This window comes from Anoplopoma fimbria, chromosome 19, assembly GCF_027596085.1.
Source record: "Anoplopoma fimbria isolate UVic2021 breed Golden Eagle Sablefish chromosome 19, Afim_UVic_2022, whole genome shotgun sequence".
NCBI classification, from domain to species: Eukaryota; Metazoa; Chordata; class Actinopteri; order Perciformes; family Anoplopomatidae; genus Anoplopoma; species Anoplopoma fimbria.
In genome coordinates this window covers 18,385,954-18,407,870 of record NC_072467.1, presented here as the reverse complement: position 1 = coordinate 18,407,870, position 21,917 = coordinate 18,385,954, and the positions used below count along the sequence as shown (strand labels likewise).

The 21,917-nt window shown below is 39.1% G+C and overlaps 2 protein-coding genes across 3 annotated transcripts; one reads left to right on the top strand and one right to left on the bottom strand.

Moving 5' to 3' along the window:
* Positions 1-407: 407 nt before the first annotated feature.
* Positions 408-5,648, bottom strand: galk2 (galactokinase 2). Its single transcript, XM_054619205.1, has 10 exons — positions 5,364-5,648; positions 5,184-5,272; positions 4,810-4,933; positions 4,610-4,703; positions 4,349-4,495; positions 4,004-4,102; positions 3,612-3,764; positions 2,795-3,005; positions 1,851-2,052; positions 408-1,073 (listed from the first exon to the last, which is right to left on the bottom strand). The coding sequence occupies exons 1-10, from the start codon at positions 5,411-5,413 to the stop codon at positions 866-868; spliced, it is 1,377 nt and encodes a 458-aa protein (XP_054475180.1). The 5' UTR covers positions 5,414-5,648; the 3' UTR covers positions 408-865.
* Positions 5,649-8,267: 2,619 nt separating this feature from the next.
* Positions 8,268-21,602, top strand: cep152 (centrosomal protein 152). Of its 2 annotated transcripts, XM_054619199.1 has the most exons (30): positions 8,268-8,338; positions 8,592-8,635; positions 8,760-8,889; positions 10,170-10,279; positions 10,432-10,492; positions 10,584-10,886; positions 11,142-11,301; positions 11,810-11,950; positions 12,490-12,629; positions 12,899-13,099; positions 13,185-13,332; positions 13,499-13,590; positions 13,709-13,872; positions 14,054-14,255; positions 14,631-14,735; positions 14,822-14,952; positions 15,050-15,178; positions 15,274-15,385; positions 15,732-15,917; positions 16,008-16,268; positions 16,532-16,663; positions 16,755-17,405; positions 17,859-17,934; positions 18,052-18,111; positions 18,485-18,592; positions 18,669-18,753; positions 19,458-19,540; positions 19,749-19,905; positions 20,000-20,103; positions 20,188-21,602. In XM_054619199.1, exons 3-30 carry the CDS (start codon positions 8,797-8,799, stop codon positions 20,997-20,999), a joined length of 5,007 nt encoding a protein of 1,668 aa, XP_054475174.1. In that variant the 5' UTR covers positions 8,268-8,338; positions 8,592-8,635; positions 8,760-8,796; the 3' UTR covers positions 21,000-21,602. The 2 variants fall into 2 exon arrangements, with proteins under 2 accessions (XP_054475174.1, XP_054475173.1); XM_054619198.1 differs by having other exon boundaries at positions 8,275-8,635.
* Positions 21,603-21,917: the final 315 nt, after the last annotated feature.

Below are 21,917 nucleotides of genomic sequence, written 5' to 3'. Positions count from 1 at the left end.
AAGACAATAAATGGAATGTAAAATATTGTGGAGATTAGCTTTAAAAACCTCAAGCATTTAAACCAACAATTTTTTTAGTTGATTGTCCAGACGGAGTGAAAGTAAAAAAGAAAATGTCTGGGCGAGATCTGATGTGATTAAAAAATCCCTGAATGATTTAAATGCAGAATGCTGCAGTTACATTCAGTAAAGTACAATGTGCCTGAGACCACCGAGCTTCCACCATCACTGCTCTCTAAACAAGTGAAAATTGCTCGTGTAGCAGAAGCGTGTGATCGTTTAATCAGGACTTCTCCACGCTGATTGCTCCGTGGATCACACAACTTTAACAAAACATGAACCCAACACATTTTTAAAGAGTGATGCTGCTCCAATGTTGATCGCTTCAATTGCACATGTAAACTATTCAGTTTATTTAATTATTCAGGATTTCTTGCCCTTGTTGATGACATTATATTCCTGTGTAAAATGTAAAAAAGAATAGATGAATGTATTTTATACAGCAGCACAAATAAGATGTTACTGTTATGTTTGGAATCTTTTCTTTTCTGAGATCAGCAATGTTGAGCCAGTGATATCATTGTACAAAATCAATTTATTACATACACCCTTGTGATTTAAGACATAAAAAGCATATTCCCTTTGTAAGAAATAATTCATCACTGTCATCAATTTTTGGCCCTTATGTTCCAGAATAATCTACAAAGAGTAGAGAGGTCAAATGAAACACAGAAGTAAGGTTACATTTTTGGTTTACTTTCATTTGTGAGTCCCTTCTGAATGAACTGTAAACAATATATATTTTATTTCCCAGCAGTGTATTTGAATGAATGATTGTTATATAAACAGACATGGATCATACATTTTACTCCGGGAGGAAAACTGCAGCTCCCCCGCCTGGCTTTGACACGAACAAACTCTGTTTTTCCATCGCTGCTCTGCGTGGATCGGGGAGGTAGTAGGCCTCGCTCACTGCTCTTAAGAAAGACTCAACCTTCTCACTGGGAACCATGGAAACAGCACAGCCGCCCCAACCTGCTCCTGTCAGCCGGGAGCCCACTGCACCCGACTTCCTGCCACCGAGAGAGACAAGAAACAGCTGTTAAGTCAGTATTTCAATCACAACAATAATTCTGAATCTGCTTCATACAATACACATCGGTATATTTATTAATGGCCAAACCCGAAATAAATATACACATAAAGATAAAAGATATCCACATACAACATTTACTTTCAAGTTGCTTATTTTCATCCATCTTCTTTTTCAATGTTAGACTGTACTTTGGCACAGTGGTGCTGTTTTCACCATTGTATTTCAGCATGTTAGCATGCTAACATTTGCTGTTGGTGTAAAACTATTTGCCAATAATGCAATGCACAAAGGAAATAGAGGAGCTGCACACAGGAAATATTATACAGGATATAATATGTAATATTATTAAACATTTACATTTTTCAGCAGATTTTGCTGTCTCTTTCGGGTAAATTTGTAGTTACACTTAAAATTGGAGTTTGATTTAGGCACTGTATCATCTTCTGTTAGCATACAATAGTTTAATACGTTGATTTCATGGAAACCAATAGCAAAAAAACTGTTTATTTTAAAGTTTAGTTTGTTATACTCCTCATGATCAGTATGTTGTAGGGAATTGGAAGCCAGCATGCACAATAACAGGACCCTCAGACTGAAAAGATTACATTTAATTCAGCCACAAAACATGCAAATATGTCTTAAATTGGTTGTTCTTCGCTTTCTTTATTGGTTAAGTCTCTTAAACTGCATTTGCTAATATTTAATTTGCTTCCATCCTGAGTCTAAATCTGTAACAGCAGTGAGCTGCACTCACAGACAGATGTCCACCAGTTGGTCCAGTTCAGAGCAGCTGCACTCATACAGGTCTCTGCAGCTTGCATGGCTCTGGTTCATCAGGTCTCCCAGTAGCCGTACGGATTCGGCAGGTTCAGAGTCGCACACGCTCTTAAACCGCAGCACCCGCGCAGCTTCACCGTACACATGCTTGGCTCGCTGGTGCAGCTTGAAATGCGTCACTGAGGGAGAGGAGAAGAGGCAGATGTTTTTGACATACCTGGTCCTGACAAACTTCCTGCTTGTTTTTAAAGACGTCCACATGAGTCATTTGTTGTTCTTTAGAGGATGCTTACGGATAATCATTTTGAGAAAAAAAAAACGGAACAGTAATGCCTAGTTACTGATTGTTTATCTCAGCTAGAGCAGATGATTATGGCTGGGAATTTGTGTTGTTTAAATGTATTCATATTAATAAAGTATAAATAAGTCTGGGTAAATACAGATATCACAATTTGACAATAAGTTAAATTCCACATTATATTTAGTCTAATATCACAATACCATATTAATATTGAAAAAATGTATTGCCCCTTCTTTGTCAAAGTAATTTGGCTGCAACTACTTATCTTTTCTATTAAAGACCATTTTTTTATTTGTTTGTTCTATATATAAATGTCAAAAATGACAAATGCCTATAACAAGTTACCAGAGACTTTTTCAATTCTGACTAGCAGCCCAAAATCCTCCAAATATATTACATTTACAATGATATGACAACCAGTCTTCACATTGCAACTGTTCGTATTTGAAATTTGCCCAACTTTCTGACGATAACTGACTTTAAACATGATGATCAAAATCGTAATTTCTTAACCTTTCAATCCACTTATTGATTACTTCACAGATAACTTTCCACAGATTGGACATGATTCAGTTCAGAGATATTAAAATAAACAGACTTTTCTGTGTGCTCTTGCTCACCATGCTGAGTGTTGGCGCTCAGCAGCTCTGAGGAAAATTGCTCTGAAGTGACGCCCAGCTCCTTGCAGATCTCTTCTCGGCTGTAGGGCTCCGGATGCAGCACCTCGTCCACCAGAGCCAGCATCTCCTCCAGGGAGGCCTTCAGCTCCGTCTGAACCTGCACCAGCTTCAACAACCGGCTCGAGTCCAGACCTCGTGCCTGGGCCAGCATCTGAGTCCAAACCCGCCAAGACATTTGCATGTGAGATTATTTACCCCTCTCCACTTAAAATATATTGATATTTACACATATTTGCTGAAGGTCTATCATCAGGATTGCCTGCAAAGAAACAACACACTCTCCTGTTTCTAAGTGCATTGCTTCACTACGTGATAAATCTTTTTATATATAGCGATTGTAATATTCTAAAAATTACAAAAATGTTATTGTGCAACTTCATTAAATAAATAACCTGCACAATAACTCCCGTTTACTAATTTGTTTTATAACATTTCTGTTATAGTTTACAGTATTATGCTTCAGGAAAACTGCACCAAACCTTAATGCTTTAAAAGAAAAACCTCTTTGGAGATTTATCAACGTGTTTATGGACAAAACATTTATGTTGACCAGATTTAAAAAGCACAAGGTCCTACAGATTACTGCTTCTAAGCCTGTTGGATTTATGATCCTGTAAACAAAGTCATGCCTACACATTATTACCATGATACAGTACAGAATATAGTACATGCAACATGATGTGTAATGAAGGTAAAACCAAATATTGTTTTGTATTTACTCAGATTTTTTTATAAATGCAATGTTTAAGATATTGACCTTTGTGGCGATTCGACACTCCACCACACGGATGTTGAAGTGAGAAGAAGCAGCTTTGTTCATCTCAACGCAGCAGTTGGAGATCACGAACACGGCGCCATCTGGGAGCTTGACATCGGTGGCCTTTAAAGGCTGGAACTCGATTAGCTTTGCCTGTTGGATAATTGAAAAAATTAAAGTAATAAAACTGTTGAATACATGGACAATTGAACCAAATCATTATTCAAGACACTACTTATATAAGGTACTTTACATCAATCAAACATACATTTCTTCTTGCATTCTTCTGGAAACATTTATTTTCTGTGTTAATAGTTTGGATGAACAAATGACCATGATCGACTTGTACCATTTTTTTTAAAGCAAATTGTACTGAAAGGAAAGCATCATACAGTGCCTCTCTCTGCCAGGAATGAGATGGACTGGTCCATGCCGCCTCCTTCTGTGCCGATGTAGCGCTCACTTTTGGCACAAATCTCCGCCAGGGCCACCTAGAGGATTCAGAAAACAATGAGAAAAGGACTAATAGAACATTTTAAATGACAAATACTCACAGTTATTTACTACTGGCATGAAAGTGAAGCACTTTATCAGTTAGCTTTGAAGTCTGCTTGTGCAATAAAACTTTTTCCTGCATGAATATATATATATATATATATATATATATATAATATATATATATATACAGTGTTTTGAAGTGTTTTGAAATGAAATGCTTGTAATGTAAAGCGTTTTACCTTGGAGAGGGACTTCTGATTTGCCTCCACTGTTACGAGCCCGGCACAACAAACTAAGGCACTAGAGCTGGAGAGGCCGGAGCTCGGAGGAATGGTTCCATCTACCACACATGACATCCCTGCTAACTGAGCAATACCAAACTTCTCCTGTAGAAAAAACACAGCGGGAAGTTTGCTTCTGTTAATTTGCAGAAAGTATCACTTCGATTTAAATTGTCACTTTATATTAAATTGTCATGGTCAAAGAATTGATGATCTTACCTGAATACCTTTTACTCCACAGAGAAAGTAGTAATGCCACTGTGGATTCTCTCTGTCTATGGCGATGTCCTCTGAACATGACACAGTGAAATCCCTGCACACAGACGATGATGATAATGTAAATAGGATTCAAGCTCCTGAAGCAACAAGCACAACGAACTATAAATATTCAACAATGAGTATGTGTGTTTAAGCCTTACGTGTACTGAGGATTTGTGTTGGCCAGTGTGATTGTCCCTGAATTGTTCACAGAGACGGCTGCGAGGATATTCCTCTCAATGGCCATCGGAAGAACAGAATAGCCACAGTAATCAATATGCTCTCCTGTTAAATATGTTTGAAAAGGGGATTTTCATTAGCAGAAGCCACTCATCTTACTATGAAAAAAAAAGATTGAATAGAGTATTGAGCAAATGGTGAAAATGCATCTGAAAAACCTTTTTCTCAGTTTTCATAATGTCACTTGTCACGTGTTTTTGTATCTCATGCAAATACAGCAACATCAGACCAATATGTCTGAATTGACAGTTCACTGTTTTGAGTCATCAAATCCTACTACATAAAATGTAATTACCTATTAGATTGACCCTTCCAGGTGCACATGCATAGAAGTGAGGAGATTCTCCATACTTTTTTTCAAACGTGTTTTTCAAGTTTTGCAGCCTGTATAAAAAAAATTACAAATGAAGAAATTAAGTATCACATTTGTTTCCTCTCATTGACAATCTGCATGTCTTTATCTACTGCTACTCACCTTTCATTGCCAGATATTGCAGCCTTTAACTTAGGTGGGTTTGTAGCCATTTCTACCTCTTTAAAAAAATAACGAATGAATGTATGAGGCGAATGTACTTGATGTCAGACAGAAGAGCTCACAGCTTTCTGCAGATCCTGGCCGCGATCAGCTGACTGTCACATGTGGATCCCGGATGCCAAAACGCTGATCTGCGGTCAGTTAAAAAAGCATGACTTCAGCTCAGTTTAGAGGTGCTGAGACCCAGTTTTGCTACATCTGAACTGATTCTGAAACAGTTGAGGCCACAGCAGCAAAAACAAGGAAGTGCCTGCAGAACAGGGGGCGTGGTCTCATAAGGTGTTTCAACACGTACGCAGCGGTGCGTAGGAACATGACGTCACAGTTCAAGGTTTTCAGTCACGTGAAAACTCTCAATACGCACTTTCAGTAAAAAAAAATAAAACAAAACTAAGATTCTCCTCACTATAGATCAATATGGTTTAATATGAATGTATCAGATAATTTAAAAAAAACAGCTCTGCTCCCAGTAGACCACATGACACTAAGACACTAATACACTGTGCAATACAATAGTTATAATAGTTTCTGTCTGTATATATAATATTTCAGTTACTGTGGATTCTCAACTGTTTTTTACTGTTTTTTTTATTGCTCATTTGCTTATTTATAATACTTATTTTTGATCTTGTTTTTTTTTACTATGTCTCTTGTTTGCACTATCCTCTATGCTGCTGTAATCCTGTACATTTCCTAATAAAGGATTATTTTTGGTTGACTGCCCGATTTATCATATTTTTATATGACTGATGTTATGTTGTGAATTTTTTTTTAATATACAGTTAAATGTACACATTTTCCTAATCTGAATTTTCTGTTTGAGATTATTTTTTATTATGTTATTTAGACTATGTACTGATTTGCCCAATTTGGAGTGCAGGGATATGGTTCATTCACTCTTACTTCAGTAAAGGACACTGCTGCCATGTCACTGTTTTACCACAAGGTGGGAATATAATATTAGATTTAAGTTATTTAAGAAACCTCAGGATTATTTTTGCTTATCAAGGGACCTAGATGTTGTTTCTAAAACAATAGTGGTGTAACCTACAACAGCTACTACATAATTTGCTTTGTGAAGAAAACTAAAGCAATGTCATATACATTCCTCTTAATAAAATAAGATAATCCTTTATTAGTCCCGCAGCGGGGAAATTTACAGGATTACAGCAGCATAGAGAAACAAGAGACATAGTAAAAAAACATAATAAGTAAACGTAAATAAGTTAAGTAAATAAATAAAAAAAAATCCACAATAACTAAAACTAACTAAGATAAGATAAGATAAAATAAAATAATCCTTTATTAGTCCCGCAGCGGGGAAATTTACAGGATTACAGCAGCATAGGGTATAGTGCAAACAAGAGACATAGTAAAAAAAAAAAAACAAGATCAAAAATAAGTATTATAAATAGCAAATAAGCAATAAAAACAGTAAAGAATCCACAATAACTGAAATATTATATATACAGACAGAATAACTATTATAACTACTATTACTACTCTCCCTTATGAGAGAACATAAAGAAATGATGCCAATCGTGTTTCTCTGATTCTCTGATTGTTTTACGTGTAATCACACGTTGTGATTTCATGTTTATATAATTGGCCAACAATATGGATTGCACGTTTTTTAAAGACATATGAGCAAAATCATGCAGGAATTGTTATGTCTATGCTCTTTACAGCCATTTGTTTCTTATATGACATATTTTTGAGAAATAGCAGATTACTATTTACTGCTGCTCTGCTATAACATTTAACGTTTTTGCAATCTTTTTATAATAATCAATGTTTCATTAGTGAGTTCATCTAGTGCAATACCTAAAAAAAACCTGTGCAATACAAATACACTGTGCAATACAATAGTTATAATAGTTTCTGTCTGTATATATAATATTTCAGTTACTGTGGATTCTTTACTGTTATTTACTGTTTTTTTTATTGCTCATATGCTTATTTATAATACTTATTTTTGATCTTGTTTTTTTTTACTATGTCTCTTGTTTGCACTATCCTCTATGCTGCTGTAATCCTGTACATTTCCTAATAAAGGATTATGTTATTTTATTTTATCTTAATTTGATCTCACAGGAATTGTTGTTGACTGACTTGGTTGACTGCCCGATTTATCAAAATTTTTTATGACTGATGTTATGTTATGTTATGTTCCTAATCTGAATTTTCTGTTTGAGATTAGATTTTGTTATGTTATTTAGGATATGTACTGATTTGCCCAATTTGGAGTGCAGGGATATGGTTCATTCACTCTTACTTCAGTAAAGGACACTGCTGCCATGTCACTGTTTTACCACAAGGTGGGAATATAATATTAGATTTAAGTTATTTAAGAAACCTCAGGATTATTTTTGTTTATCAAGGGACCCAGATGTTGTTTCTAAAACAATAGTGGTGTAACCTACAACAGCTACTATTTTATATATTTTTTAATATGTTTTTTTTAATATGTTTCTTGTTTCTCTGTGCTTCTGTAATCCTGTAAATCTCCCCGCTGCGGGACTAATAAAGGATTATTTTATCTTATTTTATCTCTTATGTTAGTGTGTAGTTCGGCAGCAGTTATCAACGACTACACTTCCCATAAGTCTAGACGCGCTGTTACCATGGCAGCGCGGAGAGCTTCTATTTCCGGGGTTGGAAGCAGCGACAAAGATGTTTTTAAAAATAGCTTTTAAAATGCATGTTTTTTGTTGTTTTTATTACAGCGGATTGATATTGAACTACTGTATGCGTCTGTAGTGAAATAATATACATAGTGTTTAAATATAAATATATATAACGAGTTGATAAGAGCCGCAGTGGTTTGGCGCTGATATTGGCGCGAGTTTTCAAAAGGGGCGAGTCTTCAGAGAGAGTCGGGCAGCTAGCGTAGTGTGCTAACAGCTAGCTCAAAGGTAGTGTAATCCACCATGGTTAACGCTAGTACTCGGCCACGTTACACGTTAACTGGTGCTTAACTTTTTATTGGCTCACGAATATTTGATCACATATATTCGCAGGTTTTTCAAAGCCTGGTCGAGTTTTTTGTCGGGCTTGTTGTTGCTAACATGACTGTAGTTAGCTAGTTAGCTAGCTAGCACGCTGCTCTGCAATGTAAACAGTAGGTAACGAGTTAACTAGTTATCTTACAATGTCTCTTAAATAAAGGGATAGGTAACTCAACAAAGGAAACGTCCCATATATGCATCCAGGTAAGCTAACGTTGTGTTTGTTTATACTGGTTCATATGAGTGCTTTAAACTTTGACTATCTTGTCAACCATACTGTATTTTTCATTCAATCACGTTTCCTGGTTGTTTGTGATTGCCCTTTTAGGTTTGTTTCTGCACCCTGCACCAACAGGCTCAGCATCATGTCTATTGACTTTGACAGTGCTGCTCTTCAGACCCAGCATGAAGAAGAAGAAGAAGAGTACGACCAGGAGGACTATGCAAGAGAACAGGAGGTATGAGATATCTTTTTAGATATCTAGGGCATGCATGGATTACAAGACACAACCTGTGGTGTTGCATACTGTCATGTTGATATATTAAAAAAATAAATAGTTATGCTCCTTTTGAGCATTACATTTATGCAGTTATGTTTTTTTCTGAGCCATTGAAATCACAAGCACCGCCAGCTTCACAACTAGACAGGCATTGTTGTTATTACTCACGCCCCACAATCTGTTGCACCCTGAACCTGAGCTATTATTGGCTCAAGGGAAATGCCTCCTTCCAGGTGTGTCACACAGAAACTAGCTCTGCCCTGTGGTTTTCCTACTTTCTTTCTTTTTTGGCTTACCTTGAGTCTGTGCTTGGCCCCACTTGTACTTCACTTACTGGAGCAAGCATGAAGAAACTGTTACTGAATGTCTTAGCAGTGGGCTTTAATACTAAGAAGAAAGGGACTTTGAATATTCATTATCAAATGGATTTTTTTCCTTTTGTATAGCCTATTTAGTATACACAAGTTGGTCAAGTGGAAAATGTTTGGCACCAGTAATTGGAATGTTTCTGCTCCAGTTAACCTTGCTATATGTTTTGTCTGAACAATGGAGTTCTTTGCGAGCAAAAAAACACAGCAATACTGCAGCGAGCCTCAGAAAGCAACATGCCAGGCACGTTTGGGATGTTTCACACAGAACGTCTTCTCTGCAGTAGGATTAGACTATGAGGTTATCATGTGGCTTCACTGCTGAAGCAAAGGTGCCTCCTCAATCTTAGTTGAATGTGTCAGCGGGATAACATGGGTCCTTCGGTTGTGGACACAGTGGAGGATTTGAGGAATATTCATCGGTCCTTGCGGGAAGTAAGTCCAGCTGGCGATGCTTGTTTCATCACACATGGCTGGTTGTATAGCAAGCCTGGTCAGTCTGTTACTGACACAGAAGTTGATTATCTTGTTGTTTTTGTGTCTTTAAGAGGTAAGATCCTTTGACAGAAGAAGAAATTGTTGTTTGTCACTGTTTTGTTTCTTAATTTGATTGTATGGAACAAAAGTAAATGTGAGCAAAAAGTTTTTACTGGCTACATTGAGCCATAGTCCTCTCAAGACAATATAATTTTGGTTTAACCTGTTGTGTATTACTTTATAGCAAAACACTACAAATGTACCTTCTGACACACGTCTCCCAGGCTGTCATTGATTTATTCTCTGCTGTTTATTTTCTCTATCTGCATCACTTTATTACTCTGTTACCGAGCAACCTTAGTGACTCATTTCCATGTGCTTTTTTTTCGGCAGCTTCACAAATTGCTCACCGACCTGCCCGATGACATGCTGGAGGACAGCATAGACTCCTCCTCCCCAGACCTGGAGTACTCTAAATGTAGCAATAAAAACACTGGCAAAAGGTAAAAACATAGTTTGCTACTGACACTAGTAAGCTCAGATTTGGAGAACTGTGGGTGTGTTGTAAACAATTAGACATAGCTCATTGCATTATAATATAGGATTATCTTATCTTATCTTATCTTATTTAAGATTTTTTGCACTTGCCCCTCAGCCCACACTCCGCATGGACTCAGCAATGGTCAGATCATCCAAGGCCAACTTCTCACGAACAGGTAGGTAGTTAATTTGTTTTCACTCATAGATTTTTGTCTTATGAACTTCTAAATAAAAAACATCACTATATCTGTCAATGTCTCTCTAAAGAACCCTGAAGTTGGCTATGATCAACACTCCCATGATGAGTACGCATATGAGGATGGAGCTGTTCAGAACAATGGACATCAACCTCTCCCTCACACGTGGAACCAGGATCATCAGTTCCCACAGGGAGAATATACATACACCAGCATAGGCTCAGAAAAATCTACAGGGACCAATGATTTCTCCACAGACGAGTATGAGTCTAAACCGTATCCCCAAGGCACTAATAACGCTGTCATGTATAATGGAGACGGAAGAGACATCCAAAACCACGGGGATCACAACAACGGCAGAAACCAATTTCAAGTGAGTAGAGTTTAATCTTTGGTCTATTTTGTCATTCCAGATGTTTTTGTATTATATCACACGTGATGGAAAATGTCCTTCCTTGTCAATGAAATATCCATACATTTGCCTGGCCTTTTCCTTTTAATACATTTAAGATAAACATCTTATCCGTAAGTCCACCAGTTGTGAGCATGTTGCACAGATTTAATAGTTATTGAACACCGTAATGTTTTAATTTCAAACACACTGTGTTTCTTGTGTTTTTGTCTTCAGACTATAAAGTCCAGAGTGCTGGACAGAGGTTTGGATCAGCACCAGGCCAGCTACAATCCTCACCATCCTGCCCATCAGCCAAAGATGTTTAACTCACAGGCCGTTCAACAAGAAGGTCAATTCGACCATCTGCAAAGAGAATTCCTTGACTCGACACAACGTGAGTCTTACAGTCTTGATTAGTCTGTGGATTAATGGCCCAGGAGTACAGTGACATGGAAATCACAATAATATTTCAAAAATGATGACAATTAATCTCAATTTAGGAATTTCCTTTACTGGCGAACCAAATGTATCCCAGTGAATAATACAAAGTATTATTTTTTTGTCAAAGTACCGTTGAGCAACACCCCTAACTTTTATCTGCTAAACTTTAATTGTTCGGTAGACCATAGTATTCAAATACGCTTCTATTCACTGGAGAGGGATAAGAAATTAGATGTTCAATGTTGGTCCATGTACCACGTATATAAACTATCACACTTTGACAGTGTTATTTCAGATAAGCAAAGTTTCAGTTTGAAATCCTTGTGTGGAAATAAGAAGCTTACCTAGCTAACGTTTATGCCTATTATATTTATGCCTATTATATTTATTATATTACTGTGTCATAAAGAAATAGGATAAATGATTGATGTGTTGAATATAAATGTTGTGCTGTGTTCCAGAAACTGCTGATAGAGAGCAGCTTACCCAGTTGCAGATTTTAAACAAGGCTCAGCAGAGGCAACTTGAAGACTTGGAGCGAAAACTGGAGGATTCAAGGCGAAATATGAGATACATCGAGCATCAATTTGCAATTGCCAAAGGTGTGTTTCGCACAGTTTTTGCTTTCAAAATGAGGGCTAGGAATTGCTGTTTACATTGTTGCATTACATCAGCCATGTAATGTGATAAAACTGATTTTGTGCCACTTTTGATTGAAATGTATTGTTGCTGTACATTATGGTCTATAGTTCTCTTTTCTTACAGGCATTTAAAAACAAAAAATATGAAAATCTGTCATACTTGGAATGAATAAATATTTCACTCCAGGCCGTCTTGAAAACTTGTTCTCTTTTAAATAATAGATTTTTACTGTCTGACCATTGTGTTTCATAATTAGGCTTTCCCATTATTTTTTGTTGATATGCCATTAAAAGCCAAATGGCTTGTCATCTCATCAATCTATAGCATTGATGAAGGGAAAAGAAATGGATTATGTCTTTACTTACTTGTATATATGCCCCCTTGTGGCTGTTGAGAGGGCTTGCACTATCCACAGATTAACTGGGTGATGAACTGGCCTTATGTGCCCTTGTTTTCTTGCTGCTTGTGGGGACATAATCACATTTTTTATCATCAATAGACCAAAAGGATGGCCTAGCAGTAAGCCTAAAGGAATCCAGTCAACTGGTTGAAGAAGCTAAGGAGAGAGAGGTTCAAATGCAAAACAAAGTGAAGGCAATGGAGCAGCAAGTCCATGTCCTAACTGAGAGAGACCAGGAGGTAAGTTCTACACTGACACACAGCACTTTTTACTCCTTTTCAGCTTCTTAATTGTTTTAAGTTAAATACAAGACAGAAATCTGATATGAAATAATGTAAAGGCCTCGCTGAAATGATTTGTAATGTGTTCTCAAACAGACCCAAAGCGATTCTGCTGGTGTCGTTTTCTGAAACCTACAGATAGCATTAATATCTTAATGAAAACCTTTGATATGAGATTCATATTTCATATGAGTGTATACAGTAGTTTAATTTTGTTTGCACTGCAGAACTCGAAGAAACAGAGGGTGGCAGAAGCTGCAGTGGACAGCATGAAGCAGCAGATGTTGGAACTTTGTCGCTCGGACACACTGTCCAGGGCGCGGCAGCAGCATGACCGAGACCTTACTGTCATAAAGGAGCAGCATGAGAATGCAGTGTTGACACTAAAGCAGAAGCTGGACTCGACCTCTCAGGCTCTGAATGAAAAGGTCTGCCGTGTTACTGTCACAGGAGATATAGTCTAAGTCGCCTGCATACATAGTTAATTCCTGTGTTGTTGTTTGTTGCTTCCAGATTGATGTTGGTCAGAGGCTACGAGAGCAGGTGAAGCAACTGGAGCGCCAGAGAGAAGAAGAGCAAATGGAGAGAGCCAGAGTGGTCAACACCCTCACTCAGCGTCTGGAGGAGAGTCAACAACAATGTGCCAAGCTGCTGCAGACAAGTGAGTGACTTTGGGCTTCAACCATCTTCTTGTATCTCATGTACTTGCTGAAACTACGTTGAGAAGAAGCCACAGAGCATCAAGTAGAAACTTATATGCATGTTTTTCTTTATTTGCTCAATTCTAAAACATTTTTCTTCTTTTTCTGTGGCTCTATTTTCTTCAGGTTCAGTGCAGGAGATGAGCCAGATACAAATCAAACTACAGCAGGCTCAGTCAGCCAAAGCACTGAGTGAAAACATGAACATAGTCTTGCAGGTTTGATCTTTGATGTTTCTGCCCAAGAATGCAACCACTCTGAAAACGTTATTACTCAGAAAAGACGTGCTTAAACTTTACTGATTAAACATTTCATCTTTTATTTTTTATTCTAAAGGAGGATCTGGCTGAGTTGAAGGAGCAGATCACTCTGTACGAATCTGCTTTGAAACACGGTGTTATTGCATTAGACCTGAACAATGACTGGGAGAACCAGCTGTCTGACTCCTGCGTGGATTTAGGACTAAAGAAAACAAACAGGAAAAATGGCTTGCTTCACAGGTACATCATGATAATAGATCAGAATCATTGTCATCAATATAAGGGCTATGTCTCTCTGTCATTTTGTCTTTGTGTCATAATTGCTAGTATATACGGTGAAACTGTGTCAACTGGAAATATTTCTACTCCTTTATCACCACTCCCATCAATCAAAATCTAACTTCCACTATTGTTTGGTCAGTGCTGCGATGGCTCACCTGTCGGACTCCAAGCTGCCCAAAGATGAAGCTTTGCGGGTGCTGCGAGTAGAGATGCAGCGCTGCCTGGGAAGTCTGAAGGGGAAGCGGCAGAAGATCAGTCAGCTGCAGGAGGAGCTCCAGCTGTGTCAGGGTCGAGTGGCCAAGCTGCAGACACAGTTAGATGAAGCCAAGCTCTGCTCTTCGGTGAGGATTGACCTCTACATGACCAGAGATGAACTTTAATGTTGCATTGCTGAGCAAAGCATTTAAAACTGCCCCGGTATACACTGTCTGATAGATACTATTCAGCTTAATGTATATTGGCCAAAAAATATGCAATTTGTGACAAAAATATTAAACATATACACCTGATTAGATTATTACATTTATGAATGTAATATACCAAAACTATCCAGTTGTGTTGGCGTAAAAAGAAACCGAACACCTGTCGGACTCCAAGGTGTTCGTCAATGCTCTCATAAATGGCACAGTACAAGCATAAAACAATGCATAAATAAAAGTCAGGAGATTAAATGGCTCAGATTCCAACAGTGATCATAAAAAAAAAATTGTTCACAGATCAGAGAGACCAGCCAGATGAAACATCTAGACCTAACGGGAGAGTCTCAGAAAGAGTTCTTGAGACTACAGGAAGACAAACGACACTTGCAGGAACAAGTGGAGGTTGGTTGTAGTTTCATAAAATGAATTATAGTATTTGTTTTTAGACTATTTAATGAAATACTGGTGGTGTTCTATCCAAACTCTAGGTGTTAGAACAGAAGAATTTGGAGCTGAAACAGAGTGAGGAAAAGTTAAGGTCTGTAAACTTGGAGCTTTGCACCAAGATGAGGGAGATGATCCAGGAACTCGACCAAGAGAAGCAGGAGGCTGCCGAGAGGTGAGGCACGGAGGAGGAAAATAACACCAGGTTTTCTTAACCTTTTTATTTAATATAAAGTGTGCATTCAAATATATGTTTCTGTTTCTTTATGGAGAGCTGAGAGGATTCATGAGCAGTACAGGGATGATGTGGTGGATCGGGTCAGAACAGAGCTCATGCTAGAACATGATGCTCAGGTCGAACAGCTGATTGCACAGCACCAGCAACAGGTCCAACAGTTACAGTAAGTTGTCTGCACCTGTCTTTTATATTGAAATATTTTGTGATCTGTAAACCATTGAAGCTCATATACAGTACTTTTTATTTATTTATTCACAGGTCCCAGCTGTCTGAGGCAAATGATAAGATGTTGGCTGTGCAAGAGTGTTACATATCTGTCTGCAAGGAGAAGGACATGTTTGACAAGGAGGCTTTTATCAAATTAAATGAGGTAAAACATCCTAAAATATATTAACAATATCAGAAGCAGTATGACATGGTTCCTATGCTCATCAAATCAATGAAATGGAGAAATTAACACATTTTTAAAGATCAAAATACTCTCGGTAAATGATTATTTGGCGTTGCTCTGTGTTGATTGATTTTGTCATGGCCCTGTTTGCTTTTGTACTGATTCTGTTGACTTCGCTACACACAAAGCTTTACTATTTATATTTTGACAATTTCTTCACTGTATTCCTACATTCTTCAAAAATAAGTTTCTCACTGCTGATGTTGTATCTAACACAGATTACCCGTCGAGTGAGAATGATTTATCATTTTATTATCTTTCCCAGCAAAAGATGAGAGAAGAGAGTGGCACAGCTGTGGAGCAGCTGAGAGCTGAGCTTGAGGCTCAGCATCAGGCCTCAATAAACCAGCTCAAAGCTCTGTGGTCCAAAGAAAAGGAGACTGAGGTCCAGCAGCAGGTGAATTCTCAGGCAGCCTCGGCCATGGCTGCTTGGAAGGAGGAACTACAAAAGGTATGATTTCCTGTAAATACTGTCTAGCTCCTTCAACTCTCTGATGGTGATTTACATCAGACTTGAAAATAATTAACTGCTTCTGTGCAGATGGAGAAGACCTGGGTCCAGAAGCTGGAGGAGGCCAGGAGAGAGCAACACAAAGAGACTGCTGAGGCGACCTCTCAGGCAGATGAGATTGAGGCCAGCAATGTGACAATAACTGTTGAGGAGCTGGACTCCAGGCTTAGTGCCCAGAAACAGCAGCTGCAACTGGAGGCTGACAAAGTAAAACGCAAAGCTGTGGAAGAAGCTAGGAAACGTGCTCAGAGAGAGCTACACGAGAAACACCTGGAGGACATGGCCAAACAGGTCAGTTTATATAATACTAGCCACATATGCCTTACTGTACATTTTTTATTAGTGGCAGCAATTTGAATCAAGCTGATGCCATTAGACTTCCTTAAGCTGTGTTATTCACACACAGTTTAGATTTCTTTTTCACTTCTAGATTTTTAGATGATGCTTAACCTGATTTTATCCGTCCATTATTTGAATGGAGCAAATATTCATGGTCCATCAAAACTAAATGTTGCCCTCATCAGAGAATGACAAATGAAGTGGTTGTGTTTCAGGTTGAAGGTGCAGTAACCAGGGCCTACAATCGCTGGATTGAGGATTTGACTTCATTACCAGAATACCAAGCCTCTCTCCAAACAGAGAGGGAGAAATGGGAAGAACTACAAGAAAAATGCACAGAACAACGGGTATGACAGGATTTTTTCTTTGTGAGTCAAAAAGTTTTCCTGTTTTTTTTTCTTTAATGATAATCTATATTCCTCAATGTAAACGTTACAGGTGTCCCAGGCCCTGAAGGAGGCAGAGGAGCGGTGGTTTGATAAGCAAAAGAACCAGCCGGAGGAGCAGAGCTCTGGGACGCAGAGGGTGGAGGATCTCCAAGAGGAGGTGGCATCTCTCCAGAGTCAGCTGGAGCAGCAGAGGAGAGAGCAAGCTGCCCTTCTGAAGGCTGAGCTGGCCGGAGCTAGAACAGCCTGGAACCGAGACAAACAGGAGGTCTCCGTCATCCAGGCCCGCAGTGAGCAGGTCTACCAAAGCAAGTTGCAAGAGCAGCGCAAAAAGCTGGAGCAGGCTTTGCAGCAGGCCAGAGAGGATGCCGATCTCCAAAAGAAGGAGCTGCTCCTGCAGATGGAAGCCAAGCTACAACAGACTCTGAGGGCCCGAGAGGAGGAGTGGAGATGTCAGCATGCAGAGAAGGAGCAGGCTCAGAGAAAACAGATGAGAGATGAATTACTAGCAGAGCTTCAGACTGGTCTGGCAGAGGTCCAGGCACAACTTCTCAGGGATCCCAAAAGAGATCAGCAGGGCACTGAAGACACCAAGAGGACCAGCGGGGCCACATCAGAGGGCACAATAACACACATCGTCCAAGCATTCTGCAAAGACCTGGTCAACAGAGCCGTATCTCAAGCCAAGAAGGAATGGAAGACAGTGAGTTTTTATTATCTGTTATCTAAAAATGAAATAAGTGATTTTAACAGTTAAGGAGGACTGGCTTAACTCAATGATTAATTAACTGAGTCTGCAGAGGATAAAGGTAACACAAGATGTAATCAAAACAAAACAGGTGAGTAGTGTAAACACATCCAACCCCAGTTGGGTACAGTTGCAGGACAAAGCTACAAAGGAAAAGGAGAGACTGTCCGCACACTAGAGTGTAAATTCCCAAGAATTTATACATGCAATGTTTCAACCTACAAGGTTTATGTCAAGGTTATACACTGGAGTTTGCATATTTTTGTGTGCTAACGGCATCCTTCTTTTCCTTTTTATAACATCAAGTACTGCCATGTTTAAATGTCTACCTTCCAGTTACTAATCCAAGTCCCTACAGACTGAGCTACTGAGTAGCTTTCCCTTTATGGTTTCATTTCTGACCCACAGGTAGAGGAGGAGCAGCTGAGCCGTGTGTTAAAAGAAACACAGGAGCAGCATGAGAAAGAAATCGACAAAATGCAAAGTATGTAATGCACCCCTATCGTCTCTTTACTAAGCAGGGCAGTATTCATTATTTTGATCAGACTATAGTGTAGTGCCTATAAAGAAGTTTATTAACAATATTGTTCCCGGTTTCCAGGTTTGTTCTCCCAGAGGAAGGAGCAGGCTCGCTGCAGGAAGGAGTGCACTGAGACTTTAGGTAAAGGGACGGTTCACCCCAAAATCCCAAATACATGTTTTTCTTTTTACCTATAATATCAATCTAGATTGTTTTGGTGTAACTTGCCTAGTTTTGGAGAAATCAGCTTTAGAGATGTCTTTTCTCGAATATAATGGGACTATATGGCACTCAGCACTTATCTTGCTAGGGGGTCATAATTTCTGGAAAGAGACATATCTGTTAAATTGAAATGTAGTTGTTTTTTTTTAGGCACTTTGAGCACCACAAGCCGATATAGTCCTATTGTATTGGATAGAGAGAGGGCAGACATCTTTACGAACGATATTTCCCAGACTAGGCAACTCACACCCAAACAATCTAGATTGATAACTAGCACTAACTGTCCCTTCAGCTAAGCTGCAGAAGAAGAACCAGGAGCTCCAGAGGCACTTAGAGAAAGCCTGTCGTCAACTCCAGCACAGCGTTCGAGAGCATAAAAATGCCATGCAGCATCTAAAAGGTATTTAACGCATTTAAAATGTTTCTTTAAACCATTTAAATAGATGTACTCAACAGACGGTGTATCTGTATTGTAGATGAACATGAAAGCAGCTTGCGAAAGGCAAAGGAGGGACATCTGCAGCAGCTCGAGGAGGTGAAGAGAGCCAAAGAATCCTCAGGGTTTGTGTTTTCTTTATTATCATTTCTTATCTTTACGTCAAAGAATGAAATGTTATATTGTTACCCTGGCTGTTTAATGTGGCTCTGTTTGTCCAGCCCCAACATCATGATCCATTCAGGAACTATATCAAACTAGAAAATTGCAATTGCACCATTGCTGTAATGTTTGATTGAATGAATAAAAACTACAATTGCCCCTCATCTAGACCGCAGGCATGTCAGATGTGTTGTCAACTTGCACAACACAAACACTCTCATTTTAGTCTATGCAGCGTTCTGAACCTGCTCTGTGCATTTAAACTGTCTATTTAAAGCTTCCTGTGAACAGACACAGTCAGTGCAGCTGTGGATTTACTTCCATTAGCTGTGAGTCAGTTAGCCAAACATACCGTAGTACTCCCATTAGCCATTGGGTGTAAAGGCCCCATATTTTTATTTGTATACAAACCCTCACTGTGACAGATTTTGGTTATTTATATGGTTATTTTCTGGACGTTTAGTTTATAGCAGGGAAAAAGTGACAAAGCTTGATCTTTTAAAATGTTAAAAACAAATTTGAGTTACTTTAAAAAACTGATAATACACCAGTGTTCAGTGTGCACTCGCTGTTATGAGTCGTTAAAGTGCTCTGAAAAACATCCATTTGATCTACTGTACATTCTTTTCAGACAGTTAAGAAAAAAATGAATTCTTCTTGCTTACAGGAGTTCGGATCACAAACAAAATGTTCAGCAAGGCCTTGAGGAGATGAAGCAGCAATACCTGATGACTGTGGAAAAGATCAGAGGTTTGTACTGGTGCTTGTCTCTGATATACCTGTGTGGATTTAAAATATTATGTAAATATATGGGAAGCCGTAATTCAATGCCGCCCCCCCTCTCACCATGTCATTTTCTCTTTCATGCACCAAGTGAATATGCATATATAACCATAACCATAACCATCGGGGTCAAATAGCAGCCAAAAAAAAAGCATAATTGTGTTGTTTATGTCAGGAGACATGCTGCGTTACCTCCAGGAGAGTCGGGAGCGAGCAGCAGAGATGATCCGCACAGAGGTGCAGAGGGAGAGGCAGGACACTGCCAGAAAGATGCGGCGCTATTATCTGACCTGTCTGCAGGAGTTACTCGAGGATGGAGGAAAGACGACGGGGCAAGAGGCCATAATTGTCCTAAACTTGTTTACTTGTTGTTTGCTTCATCATGGCTCCTCAGGCTAATTGTATTGATCTTCCTGTCTTCTGCAGGGCTGAAAAGAAAATAATGAATGCTGCAAGCAAGCTGGCAGCGATGGCTAAAGTGCTAGAGACGCCCTTAAAAAGTAAATCTGCAAAGAACTTCAGTTTACAAAGTAAGTGCAGGAACGTTTTACTGTAGATATTTTATTTTTGTTTTAAAATATCAATGTGATGGGAATCTGTTTTTGTATTGACAGGTGGTTTGACGGCTGTGTCCTCAGCTGACTGCCTTCCAGGTAGAAACGCAGGTTTCAGTAGAAACATGCCAACACTTACTGAGCTCCCTGATGTTAGGCCAGAGGAGAGGTTGCACAAGGAAAAAACTTCAGCTGATTCAGCACAGAAACTAACAGCTGCCGTGAGAACTAAACCTTTGAGTCACCAGGACATTTCTCCATCTGGGAAGGAGGAGGCCTCAGTAGATCCGGGGCTGACACCACAAACTGCTGCTTACTCACACCTCCGCTCTTACAAACCTTGTCAACAGATGGCATCTCCATCACAGGTGGATTTGGTCAATGTGTCTGTGAGGAGTAAAAGCAGGGAGCTGATTTTGCAGGGAGTTCACGCCGGCAAAGCTGACAACCACCTTGACTCCGAGCGACAGAGCAAACCGTTCCTCATCCAGGAGGCTCCTATCAGAGAGGAGAAACGGACCAACTGGAGCATGACCAGCAGTGACTCTAACTCATGCTTCCAGGTTTCCACACTTTCCCACTCAGGGAGGAGAGTAGAACCAGTGAAGCCCTTTTCTTTCTCTGCTGCATCAGCTGGTGACTCAGGAGAGTTTGGCGACCTCACTCCGAATGTGTCTGACCTGACTGTCTATAACGAGATTGCGAAAAAGAACTTGAACTTTCAGCATGCAAAGATAAGTACACACAGAGAGCCCACCCCAGGCTCTGAGGGTGAGAAGCAGCATGGAGTTTGTTCCAGACCTTTGTTCTCTGAGTTGAGACAACGGCAGCAGGACAGCGGCTTCGACAGTCCATTCTACCAACAAAAGTGACAAAGTAAAGGGCAGGTGTGAAGTGAAGTAGTGCCTCTAAAACAGTGTGTAAAGTACATGATGTAGAACCTTTACCTTCATGGCTGTTTGCAGTGTGTTTGTGTGTTGCATTAACATTGTTAAAGGAATAATCTAACATAATGCAAACTGCACTTATTTACTTTATTGACGAGAGTTAAATGAGAAGATTGAAGTATGAAGCTACAGCCAACAGCGGGTTAGCTTAGCTTAGCATAAAAACTGGAAAAAGCTAGGCTATGGAGCCTCTATCCAAAGATAAAGGCTCCATAGTTTGTGCTAATCTAAGCTTGATCATTTAACACGTTCTATCCGGTGTTAATGAAACACTGGAAACCTTGTGTTCCTCTCTGTTTTGTTGGATTTTTAGGTCAAAAGTCTGCCCAGACTCTAATAAATAACTTTGCTACCTTTAGTGACCTGTACTGATGTCTTCATGTACCCTGTACTGTGACAACCACTAGATTAGATCCATGTTTATACAAAGCTCAGTGTTCAGTCGGATCCCAGTGTGCCTGTATTTTTTTACATTTCTTTATATTTTATATCACGCTAATGAGATATGCTGTGCATAGGTTGTAAATGTTTTGTACGTATTGATTTAATTTGTTTTAATAAAAATAATTTTATTGCATATTGAGAGGGAATCATTATATTAAGTGGAGCCTTTTCAGAAAAATCCTGCTGAAGTATTTTCTATCAGAGATTACTGTTGGTGATATGAAGTAAATGCATTCCTGCTTCTACTCCAATTTATTATATTTTCCATTTTCTGACATTTTCTAGGCAAATCAATAATGAAAATAATGCAACTTTACTCTCGGTCTCTATCTGTTCTTCCATTGGTCCATTGAAGGTAGTTTCTGTAAATCACTGATGAGGCCACAGATCATGTTGTTT

What these genes read in the sequence shown, in the direction of transcription:
- galk2 (XM_054619205.1), bottom strand. Translation starts at nt 5,413, where the DNA reads ATGGCTACAAACCCACCTAAGTTAAAGGCTGCAATATCTGGCAATGAA. An exon ending in AACACAAATCCTCAGTACAC is followed by an intron (nt 4,704 to 4,809) that starts GTAAGGCTTAAA and finishes GTCTGTGTGCAG; the next exon opens with GGATTTCACTGTGTCATGTT. An exon ending in AGTGTCGAATCGCCACAAAG is followed by an intron (nt 3,006 to 3,611) that starts GTCAATATCTTA and finishes GTTTGGACTCAG; the next exon opens with ATGCTGGCCCAGGCACGAGG.
- cep152 (XM_054619199.1), top strand. Translation starts at nt 8,797, where the DNA reads ATGTCTATTGACTTTGACAGTGCTGCTCTTCAGACCCAGCATGAAGAA. An exon ending in ATTCCTTGACTCGACACAAC is followed by an intron (nt 11,302 to 11,809) that starts GTGAGTCTTACA and finishes GCTGTGTTCCAG; the next exon opens with AAACTGCTGATAGAGAGCAG. An exon ending in AAAGAACTTCAGTTTACAAA is followed by an intron (nt 20,104 to 20,187) that starts GTAAGTGCAGGA and finishes TTGTATTGACAG; the next exon opens with GTGGTTTGACGGCTGTGTCC.